General features: G+C 35.5%; 1 protein-coding gene across 5 annotated transcripts in view; it reads right to left on the reverse strand.

Moving 5' to 3' along the window:
- LOC123762919 (rho-associated protein kinase 2) overlaps positions 1-12,170 on the reverse strand; it is a 60,979-nt gene that overhangs the window by 44,972 nt on the left and 3,837 nt on the right. For all 5 annotated transcript variants that reach the window (XR_011222280.1, XM_069302126.1, XM_069302128.1 and 2 more), the window contains exons 2-11: positions 11,426-11,526; positions 10,607-10,688; positions 9,163-9,287; positions 8,867-9,038; positions 7,324-7,441; positions 7,070-7,154; positions 5,752-6,035; positions 3,347-3,438; positions 2,840-2,999; positions 1,635-1,677 (exon numbers count right to left, since the gene is read on the reverse strand). Coding sequence is in view for 4 of the 5 variants with exons in the window: in XM_069302126.1 (XP_069158227.1) it covers positions 1,635-1,677; positions 2,840-2,999; positions 3,347-3,438; positions 5,752-6,035; positions 7,070-7,154; positions 7,324-7,441; positions 8,867-9,038; positions 9,163-9,287; positions 10,607-10,688; positions 11,426-11,526 (1,262 nt within the window). In the remaining variant the exon portion in view is untranslated. The remainder of the gene's footprint in view (positions 1-1,634; positions 1,678-2,839; positions 3,000-3,346; positions 3,439-5,751; positions 6,036-7,069; positions 7,155-7,323; positions 7,442-8,866; positions 9,039-9,162; positions 9,288-10,606; positions 10,689-11,425; positions 11,527-12,170) is intronic.

A 12,170-nucleotide genomic window follows, 5' to 3' on the forward strand; every position in this document is an offset into this window, starting at 1 on the left:
GAGTACAGGCTCAAAGCAAAATATTAAGTAAATAACTCAAGATAAATTGGAATAAATAATTGATGACTTGAAAAGTGTCATGATTTCCTCTCACTTTTATCACCAGAAACATTGTTTCTGCTTATTAGGAAAAATAATAATTATTTACAACAAATTTTGAACATTCCCACTAACAACTGCCTATACTTTTCTTTTAAGTTGTATCCTAAAGTTTTAGTTGGACAAAAATGTTTTTAAATACAGTATCCAAGTCGCATCCTAAAAAATGGATAAGCTATAAACAAATTTAAAAAAAAAAAATGATGACCCACCACACTTTATTTTGTCTTTACTCATCATGCTCTTTTTAACCTTTACATCCACTTCTATGTAGCAAGTCGGCATTCAATCATCGACCACTTAAGTGGTTGACCACCATTCCATCCCCCTGTCCCATCCCAAATAATTATATGACTCCTTCCAAGAGCTGTATGGTCATAATGGCTTGATGCTTTCTCCTGATAGTTCCCTTCCCTCCTATTTGTTCTTTACAACACATGTTGTCTCACAGCGAGACTGATCTACAATTAAACAAAATACAAGCAAAGGTCCTAGCATCTTTGCATCAAACAAGCAACATCCAATTGCCACAAAACTTAAATATATGCAACAAGTATCTTAATGTGTAGATATACAGTACCATAATAAGACATATATCTTTTGGTAAATAGCTACATACATTCAAGGTATCAACCACTATCTACACCTACTAAAGTCAAGAACAAAACAACTGCCTTTATAAGATATGTCTTCAACATATTTACTAGTAAAGAAAGCTAGAAAAAAAATGAAAAAGTTCCACGAAGAGACTTAATGTTTATGATAAGTAACCAATTGTTGATAATGACGCACGCAGCCCTTAAATGTAACTCGTTTTTATTTGGTGAAATACTGTACAGTATACATAAAAAAAAAAATTTAATACATAAAATTTTGCAGCAATAGGAAAATAACATAAAAAGGATAGAAGATTGCTCTAAGAATACAGTAATAAGAGTACAGCCCCTGTGATTTGTAGGTACAGTACTGAAACATCTCATCTCGGGAACAATTCTCCGAACCTAATCCTACTGGATAAGATGCACCCAATCTTCTGGGTCAGGTGCCCAAGGCACCCCTGTACCCAATCTTCTAGGTCAGATGGCCAAGACACCCCTGTACCCAATCTTCTGGGTCAGATGGCCACGGCACCCCTGTACCCAATCTTCTAGGTCAGATGGCCAAGACACCCCTGTACCCAATCTTCTGGGTCAGATGGCCACGGCACCCCTGTACCCAATCTTCTAGGTCAGATGGTCAAGGCACCCCTGTACCCAATCTTCTGGGTCAGATGGCCAAGGCACCCCTGTACCCAATCTTCTAGGTCAGATGGTCAAGGCACCCCTGTTCCTAATCTTCTAGGTCAGATGGTCAAGGCACCCCTGTTCCCAACTGGCTGAGTAAGGCAGTCAAGACTGTCTCTGCACCCAATGTACCATCCACATACTTATGACTAAAACCACACAAACCACTTTAATTAAAGATAAGGGTAAATTTGTTTAAAACATCTATTAAACTGAGCCTTAAAAGATAAAAATCTTTATATAAGCACTTACCAAATTTCTTTTGCCATCAGGTTTGTCCATTGTGCTCAGCAATCTGCAAAAAACATATTAGTTATTTTGACTTCATAGTTTGCACTAAGCCATGTATTTCACTAAATGTATGCCTGTATCTAATAATATTTAGCAAATCATTCCAAACAATAATAGACAATGATGTTCGATGGGATATCTTCTATAGTTTAAATTCTGCTACTTAAGCTCTTGCTATTATGTAGTACTTGTACCATGCAGGGAAGGTTATCTTGAGGTTATCTTGAGATGATTTCAGGGCTTTAGTGTCCCCGTGGCCTGGTCCTCAACCAGGCCTCCACCCCCAGGAAGCAGCCCGTGACAGCTGACTAACACCCAGGTACCTATTTTACTGCTAGGCAACAGGGGCATAGGGTGAAAGAAACTCTGCCCATCGTTTCTCACCGGCGCCCGGGATCGAACCCGGGACCACAGGATCACAAGTCCAGCGTGCTGTCCGCTCGGCCGACTGGCTCCCATAAACTCACAAGGGTCAAGAAGCCACACAAGGAAACAACCAACAAAATCAAACTCATCAAAATTTGAATCTACCAAAATTTGGATAAAAATATTAAGACAAAGATAATGGTGTATTAAAAAAGAACTTTAAAAAGTGAATGCTTGAAAAGACATTGAACAAATTTGTATAATACAAAAAGCATTAATATAGAAAAATGTAACACACCATACCTCTTTCAAGGCAAAAGAAATATTGCTGCATGAGAAATTCCTTATTTTTCACTATTTCATACCCAAACTAAACAAAATTATTAATATAAGTGACAGAAAATGCTTTTGCATGTGATTTGATACCAAAATTAATTTTGAAAAAAATTTAGTATAGTATAACTTTTTAACTTTTCAACACCACATTTTGGTAACTCCACTAAAATTTTATTGATCTTCCAGTGGACCAAGTTCTGTTTATGTGGGATTCCACTCTATTTGGAGGTCATGTTTGAGAAACGTTTGTATAGAACAAGTACAGTACAGTAATAGTATAAAAGGGCACAAAAAGTGACCAATAGTCCAGCAATGTATATCAATTCTACAGAAGCATTTTAAGAAAAAATTGTATTAGTATTACTACTACAGTATTAGTATAAACATGATTCAGTTTGAAGATAATTTTTTTTATAGAAATTTTAGAAATAACAAACAAATGTTAACCAATCTAAGTATAGTACCGGTAATCCTTAGAGTATGTGAAGCCAACGAACGGAAGATTATTCCCAACAAAGGCTTTAGGAGTCGGAAAGCTTTCTTCTGACGAGTCCTCATTTTCCACTTCATCAAAATTACTGGTATCATCATCACTTGTAAGGTCCGGAACTACTGGCGGTACACCTACCATGTGACACGACCATTAGAAAGCAAATACAGGCGACTGATTAACGATAAAAACTGGCATCGTTATCCCGCTTCCCTCTGAGATGTACGTTAATAAATAACCTTAATGAACTCCAGCTTTCTGCCAATGAGATAAAGAGCTTAACATATTATAAGCACCCGTCTTTCTAATGCATATTTGCAAAATTAATTCATTAACTATTCTACTCTTTACACACAGTTGACATTCCCAACCTGTTCTAATCAAAACAGTGAATCACGTAAATATAGCCTCTTAGTCATCAGCACAAGAAACATTAAAGACAGTTCTAAAATAAGTTGATAAGAATATTAGAAAAACTTACATTCTCTTATAGTATCAAAGGTCCATTGGTCATTGATAAAAAAAGTGTGTCGTTTAATCTCTTCAATGCCATTTCCCCCAAGCCGTGTTAATCTGAAAGATTTTGAGAAATAAGATTCCTTTTATCAAAATACTGTACTAGCACATAATAAGCAAAAACATATTGAATAGGCAGCCTATGATATGCATAATAATGAATTACATGCATTCTGAGTTACAAGGATAAAGTATTTATATCAAGTTTCAAAGAGCAAGTGAGAGCTTCACAGTTGCGCAGATTGAGAACAGATTAATGTTGATTATCAAGAATAATCCAAGTTACTCCTCAGGTCTACATGGTTCATGTTCAAGTAAGTTTATTGAAATGATCATATACAACCCAAAACGTTTAGGCTATTTCTCCCCTCCTCTATGACAGGTCCCTCAAGGGAGCTCACAAATTGATACTGCACACACCTAATAATCCTATATGTATTACATTACAAATTATTACATTACAAATACATTTACATTAATTCAATAGTTATCTCATAATACATACAAATGTATCATAGGAATTTTAGTATTACATTCCTGGTGTAAAGTGCTTGAACCTAATGATATGATAACGTGCCTGTGTCATATCATATCATCACACATCAAACACTTTCATGCCGTACACTACTAATTTCTTTATTTCTATAGTGTTCAAGCCATTCACCCTCTAATACATAGTGAGATAACATGCAAGTGTGTGATATACAGTACTACATATTTTGCATTCCTTATCTTTTTCACAGACATCAGCCCCATATTACCAGTAATATTTATACCCTGATCTTTATCTCATGTACAGTGAGTCTTTCCCACTATTATAACTTTAGGATCAAGTCATGCTCATTAGTGCCTAGTGCTTTAGTGTGTTACTGCTGTCCACCATTATAGATTTCTTGACCTTTTCTATATCTTTTTGGACCAACTTAAGTCTTTATCTGTATTTGTTCCAAAGTTACTTTATGCATAACATTACCAAGAGTCCACAGAGAATAATCACACTAATGCGACTGCATCAAAGAGAAAATCACTGAATGATTTTTACATTGACTCATCACGTTAGTGTGATTACTCTGTGTATTGAAAGAGGAGCATCAGAAGTAGAACATTCCTAGATGACAGAGTCAGAGTAAATTGGAGGGACTGTATGAAAATCCTGTTTCAGCTTCAGTAGAAACCTCAGGAAATCCTTGTGAGAGTTCAACAGAACTCCAAGTTACAATCCCTTTGACCATGTCGTTGACTCGGGGCATGTGCGTGGGACTACCCACCGCATAGGTTTGAGCCCTCATCATGGCTCCTACAGATTTTCTCATTACCAAGAGTTTTCTCCGTGGCCCTCCTCACTAGCTCCCTTGTGTAATAATATCTACACATGTGAAGGGATCAACGTAAATCTTACCTTACTACCATTTTTCATTAGTAGCTTAATGTGTTCACATGTTAACACTTTCAGTAGGTCAAGCCAGGCAGAAAGAAATTAAAAAAAATGATGCAGCAAGTTGCAATAAAGTGGAACATAAAAGTGCAACTGCCAATTCTCCACATCATGAAGGTTAAAAGGAGCATAAAGAACCCCTATTCAAAAAGTTTATTTGGTCCCCCCCAGCAGCACAATATATATAGGAGAAACATCTTTCCACTACAAGACCTGTAAACAAAAAACTAATTACATTTTCCCATAGAAAGAAGGCACTGCCAGCCAACCAGGTGGCCGCACATGTCCAGTACTTTCCCAGATAGCAGATGCAGACCCAGACTCCAAGAGATCTGGTTCAAATTCACATAAGTGCTGCTTCTTCCATAAATAGAAATGTTTGGGATGGCAAATAAAAAAATTTTGCAAAGGAAGATAAGGAAGAAGCAAAGAAAATCTGGGAAGGAGAGTATTAATAATGCTAGACAATGAAATATCAGAAATTGTGCATAAGAACCAGAAACAAGTCATCAGAGTAGCCATCAGATTTTTAATCCACCCCCTTCCATTAACTATAATACTACTGTATGTATGTATAATACATACTCTACTGTATGTATGTATAATACAAATACTCTACTGTATGTACTGTACTAACATTTGTATTTTCTGGTATTTTCTGTTGAATGGTGTTTATCATTTAGGTAAGAAGAAGACAGAAGAATTAAACTAGATAATTTACACACAATATTTACAGCAACTTCTTAACATACATGCTATGAAGTTCTCAATGAGAATGTTCATGAACAATAAAGTGTTAATGAGCATGCCTTTATAAAAAAAACTAGGCTAGGTTCGTGACCTTCAAGAATGTCTACGAATAAATAGCATAATTATTCTCTTCAACTTCCATACATATGAATTAAGAATGCTTAACAACTACAACTCTATCTTACCTGTCTGTCAAGAACCCACATATGAGACTCTTCGCTTCAGATGATATTTCAATATCCTCGGGAAATTTAAGAGAATTTTTATGGTCCATGATTTTTCCGTAAGTGCCAACTAGTGAGTCAGCATAGAATGGCGTATCCCCTACCAACATCTCATAGAGGAAGACACCCACAGACCACCAGTCACACTCGCGGCCATAGACCCCTTCACCACCCTGAGATTTTAGGACTTCGGGGGAGATATAGTCAGGCGTTCCCACTGCTGTATCTGCTCTTACTAGGCCATCCTAGAACAAAAAGTGGATTCTTATACTAACTTTCCAATTCTAAATGTTATCTTTCATGGTTAATTTCTGTACAAAAATGGATTTTGTCAGTTTTAACCCTTATGTGAATGTTTTATGATGAATTACATACAGTATGTAAACAAGTACAGTAATACAATTTGCCAGTCTGTATAAATCAAGGCAGGGGTCTTTCTCGCTGTGATCTGTATCTCATTTAAAACATCCTACATATCAATCATGTCATAACACTGGGAAAAATCATTTTATCATTTACACAGATACAACAAAATACAAATACATTACAGTACATGCAAATGTCGTCCGTCCTGGAAGCACACCAGTAAGGTGCTGAAGTGTTTAAATTCATACATTTATTCTATATGGAATTTATGCAATAATCTAGTGTGGCATGAGCAGAAAAACAAAAATGTATTTATTACAACATTAATAAGGCAGGCTCAAGATAAAATGTTGATGGTCTACTGCAGAACTTTAGTGCTGTAATATATTAAATTACAGTACAGTGTAAGGAAATTTCTACACAGAATAAAAGTTAACTTTCTCACAAAAAAATATTAAATCTTGTGAACAACATCCTATGACAATGATAGGCTTGAGTGACAAAAGGGAAAGGCAAAAACTTATAATTGTGCCATGGGCAAGGCAATAGGAACAAAGTCACGCTCATAAAAATTACCCACAGAGATTGGGAAATATTAAGGTACAAATGGTAACTCCTTTAATGTGACTCTGATCATGTTTTTAATTTCTATGTAGATGGATGAAACATTAGAAGAAAATAATTAGGAAAAATGCATAGCACAGTATTTTTATCTTAAAAAAACACTGCTTCACACAAATGCCTCCCTGGAAGCATCTCCAGCTGCAATGAACCTCAAACTGCAAAAATAAATTGGGTCTGTTGCTCTCTAGTTTGCAAATCAAGGCATCACTATATAATTTTTATATATTGATTCAAGTGCCATTATGAATTTAAATGATCATGATTCAAGAAACATTGAGAATGTAAATACCTTATCCATCTTCATACAAGTACCAAAGTCAGCCAACTTTAGATGGCCACTGCTATCCAAGAGCATGTTATCAGGCTTCACATCTCTGGGGAAAAAATAAAAGCAAATTAAATCAAGAACTGAATGAGGTAATGTTCTGAAAATCTTGCTGCAAAGTCATTTACCACATTGAAAATATTGCTAAATTTTAACACACTATATAGTGCGCATTAAAATTAGTGATGAAACAGGTTACGATGATAATGATAACCAACCTGTGAACAAAGCCCATGGAGTGGATAGCATCAAGCGCCAATACTACTTCAGCACAAAAGAATTTAGCCCATCTCTCTGGTACATCATAGTTGGACATGAGGTTCACCAAATCACCACCTATAAAGGACAATTACACACACTATGATAGTTTGGTAGTTAGGCTAACAATATGGCACTATCACTATGCCTAAGGAACAAGCTGCTACCCGAAGCTGAAAATTCGTTCCCCAAAACTAACCAGGTGACAAGACAATGTAAAGTTATCTTTTGCTGTTTACATTTTATAGCATTTAGCTTAGTAGACATTCTTGGCTAACCAACTTCTAAAGACACCCTGGCTAGGCCCGCTTAAATAAATACTATACAGAGACTTTAAATTTTGAACGTATTATTTCAAGTTTTCCCAAGTGTTGTTACAAGATATAAATAGGAGCTGCCTTGTATGGACCAATAGGCCTTCTGCAGTTAGGTACCTTCATTCTTATGTTTTTTTAAGACATGTTATAATTACTGTACAGTATGTGCAACATACCATAAAAACTATACAGATAAAACACCTCTTACCCCTGGCTTAATTCAGATTCCATAATCAGATCACATTTCAGCAAAAGAATGAGTTTGCTGATGCACAGCTCTAAATTTTCAAGTACCGTACTTTCCAGCATAAAAGGCGCACCCTCACATAGGACGCACCTTTATTTTACAAGGATATTTTGTGGAAAAAACTACTTTAGTATGTTTCATCGTACATGTATTGAAAGATATTTTAAAGTGGATTTTGTACCCGAACTCTTACCTCCTCTAAGATAAGCTGTGCAGGTGTTCATATTTTGGGCAAGAGAATTGCTAAACAAGATGTGAAACCTGTATTTCTGGATGTGATGTTTTGTGTTGCTGCATCAGGCCACCAGGGCAGCACACCATCACAGTGCTCTGGTTTTGTTGTCATTTACTCATTTCAAATGCTGACAGGCAGATAAAAGTTTAACATTCCTTTCAAATTTTTAGGAGCATTTTTCATTTAGACAATGAATAAATGTTTTAAAGGTAACACAGTCATTAAATAACGTGTGATATGTGTGGGTTATGTATGCTGGGTAAGGTGGTGAAATGATGTGAGCTTCCTTCATAACTGCAGACGTATCATAAGCAATTTTTCGTAAATTTGTGATAATGGACCGTAATAACTCGGCTTGTTTTCAATAGTTTATTGTTAGCAACGATTTTTGTGCCTAGCGAACTTACCCAGTATGCTCATCCGGCTCCCTAGCCTATGGTGCTCGGTCTTCCATCCGTAATACGGCCGCATTAGATGCAGGGCAATTTTTTTGATACGTTTAAAAATAAAAAAATGAAAACGCGTCTTATACACCGGCAAATACGGTAAATAATATATGCAGCATTTATTAAATAATCATTAGACAATGCATGACATACTGGGTATGTTATTTTGTTTTATTTTGTACAGTACAGTACTTGACTGTCCTAGTTTTGTATATACTGATCTTAAACAGAATGTTAGCCATCGTATGACTTCCTTACCTGGCATGTAATCCATAACCATGTAAAGGAACTTAGAATCTTGGAATGCAAAATGAAGTTGCACAATCCATTCGGAATTAGCATGAGCCATGATGTCCCGCTCCTCCCAAAAAAATGCAGAGTCTGATCGCTTAATCATTTCAAATTTGCTTAATAATTTCATTGCATATACCTGTAAATAAAGAAGAAAATCAAATAATAATTCATCACAGTAAGTACAGTACAGTACAAGTAAAATCCAAAATAGAAAGCTTTTATGGCAAGAGCCTTTGGAACTTTTAAACATTTTAACTCACCTTTTTAGTAGATTTATGTCTAACAAGCTGAACTTCACCAAATGCCCCCCTGCCTATGACTTTAATATTTGTAAAATCGTCAGCTCTCATTCGCAATAGCTCCACATCCAGTATGGGCTCCCGATCTGCAGGAAAAAATGTATTATTGTAAATTACATAATTCATTAAGCACTTAAAAAATCAATGGTATATCTTGAAAAATAATACACTCTGCTGCATATCCATCTCACCCTCTCTCGCTCTTCCACCCCATAAGGTTATCAGAGGACAGCAGAATATAACAAATATTGTACATCTGTTGTCTGATGTATGTGTATATATTTATATGTACATGTATGTATGTGTACATGTATATATAACATTAATAATTGTGTAACTAGCATCTAAAAGATTGTTATTTGCTTAACTAAACAAACTAGAGAGTTCAGTTCCTGAACCGATTATGTGTCTGTAATCCTTTACACCACCGCCCATGGAATGGGTATATGGTGCATAAGAAGAAAGAAATTGAAATTGAATTGTTGTCTGACTTAATGCTAGAGCCAACAGGTGGTTTAATTCTTCCCAAATCTTTGAGACTAATTATTATTGTTGTCATGTAAAAAAAAATATCCATCAAAACAATTTTCAACACTGTATTATGAGTTTATGGTGAGCATCCCTGCATCCAGGAGTAACATGAATTATCACCAGCATATAATGGCATAGAGATTACCTGCAGATATAATTGACCTGCTAGGTTTATGAATTCTTAAAAAGTCCTTGCCATTTATTACACAATCCTGTATTTCCAACTAAGAAACTTAAACCAAATATTCCTGTACTGTACCTGAAAAAAATATATTATTAAGAAATAACAAATATCTGGTCCATGAGGTTGTTTGACTTGTAGTCTGCAGGGTCACATCGTTCTGACAACCAGATTGGTCAGGTAACTCGAGCAGAAAATGTTCAAGTTTCTTCTTAAAAGCTTCTACCTTTTCTCCAATAATATTTTGTATTTTTGGTTAATATATTCATAGGTACTGCATCTTCAGGAATGATTCTGGCATCACTGGGAACTGTCTCCTTTCTATTTATACAATGGATTTTAGGTAATTTTACCCTAATATTTGTGAATACTAGCATGAGCATGAGCAGTGACTTTATAGTAAGTACAGTTGTGAACTAAGAATTGTAATAAAAATCCCCTTAACATAATTACCGGTAGTTATATCACAATTAGTATTGAATTATATTACATGCAAGAAATAAAAAAATTAAGGTAAAGATTTGAAAGGTATGTTGGTAATGCTGTATGTAACTGGATAGTGAAAAATAAGAACAAATAGAGCTCATAACAATACTAATTTAAGAATTTACTGACATAATACATAAAATAACTTATGATAAGTAGGAATATATATAGTACAATAACAGCATAAACACATACTAAATAACATACATCTATTAATGAAAGCCTCCACATTTTTGTTTCGTCTGATGGCTTGATGATCGCAGTCTGCGACCATCGCCTGTGCTGCATCCTGAGGACATAAAACATCATCAGTAATCAAGGCAATGGCCCACACACAACTCAACATAAATTTCATCTCTAGTACTGCAAAACATTAACATATTTCAGCTCAATATCCTGTGGGGAGTCCCGTCGGCTCTCTGAAGCTAGCTTACTGATTAAGTGCCATACTACTTGAGTGTCATCAATCGCGCAGTTCTTGTATGCCTACCGGGGACAAGCCAGAACTTGGGCCCCCTCGAGGAGGCGCAGGGAGCGATGGCACATGAATACTTTACATGTAAAGTCTATCATTTCTGCCATCACCAGGGAAAAACCCAGAAAGACAGGCATATCAAAACAAACTCATGCAGAGTTTAATACTAAACACAAACCACAATCAAAAGAACTCCAAAAAAACAAAACGACAAAAACGTCGTCCAACTAACTAAAGTACGGTAAATCTGATAAAACTGGTTCATTACATCAGTCATGTCCCTTCACTGATCAACCCTACTCTCAGTATCACTTGTACACATTTCTCTAAGTCAGTTACAGATCCCTGATTATACTGTACAGTACTTAAAAATAACAGTTTTAACCAAAAAATCACTGCCATTCCTCCTTCATTCACTTCATTGGGCAGAACTGTCTGCTATGCAGATGCAACAGATTGTCAACTATTCAAAGAAACTCAGTAAACTTAAGATCATCTTTCTTAAACTATGCCCAAGAAACAAACTGGTATGCCATGTGCTTAGTCCTCACCAATAAGGAGTCGACATTGATGATGCCTCTTGGGTTTCGTAATTGAGCTTCTAATTCACGGAGCCGCTGTAAACGCTCACTGTCCGTGATTGATTCCATCACTGTTGGAATAAACATAAATTAGATATCGCTCGACAATAAAAGCTACACTTTTGACTAACAAAAATAACTCAGAAGCTTTAAACATTAATTAAGATCAGAAGCATGCAGTGAAGAATGTACAATATTTGTTAAGACAAAATAATACAGAACAATACAGTATACAAGCTGTACATGAATTTTTTGCATGTTTTAATACCATTTACAATAACTTCCACATTACAAAAATGCTGCTTTAAAATGTACTTTTGCAAGATACAAACAAATGTCAGGTCTGAATAAGTGAGCAAGTTGCACTTCCACAGTATTATGGACAACAGGAAATAGAATACTACTGTACCTTGAATGGTCTCATGGTACATTTCCACAATATACTAGATAAAGGAAGTAGCATGCTTTAAGTTTTCCCAGTACACTTTCTCTATAGAAAATAAGATACTGTCCTTCTAATATGAAAACTAGTAACGAACTCAAGGGGTGGGCGAAAAAATATTCACAGTAAAGTAATCTGAATATTTATAAAATGAGAAAATACTGTATGATGATTTATAAAAATGTCTGCAATCATTTTTGTTGGTTTTATAGATAAAGCATAATTGTTCAAGAAAAGAAAATATAATTTAATGTGAAGGAATAATTTCAATAC

Source organism: Procambarus clarkii, chromosome 47, assembly GCF_040958095.1.
Source record: "Procambarus clarkii isolate CNS0578487 chromosome 47, FALCON_Pclarkii_2.0, whole genome shotgun sequence".
NCBI classification, from domain to species: Eukaryota; Metazoa; Arthropoda; class Malacostraca; order Decapoda; family Cambaridae; genus Procambarus; species Procambarus clarkii.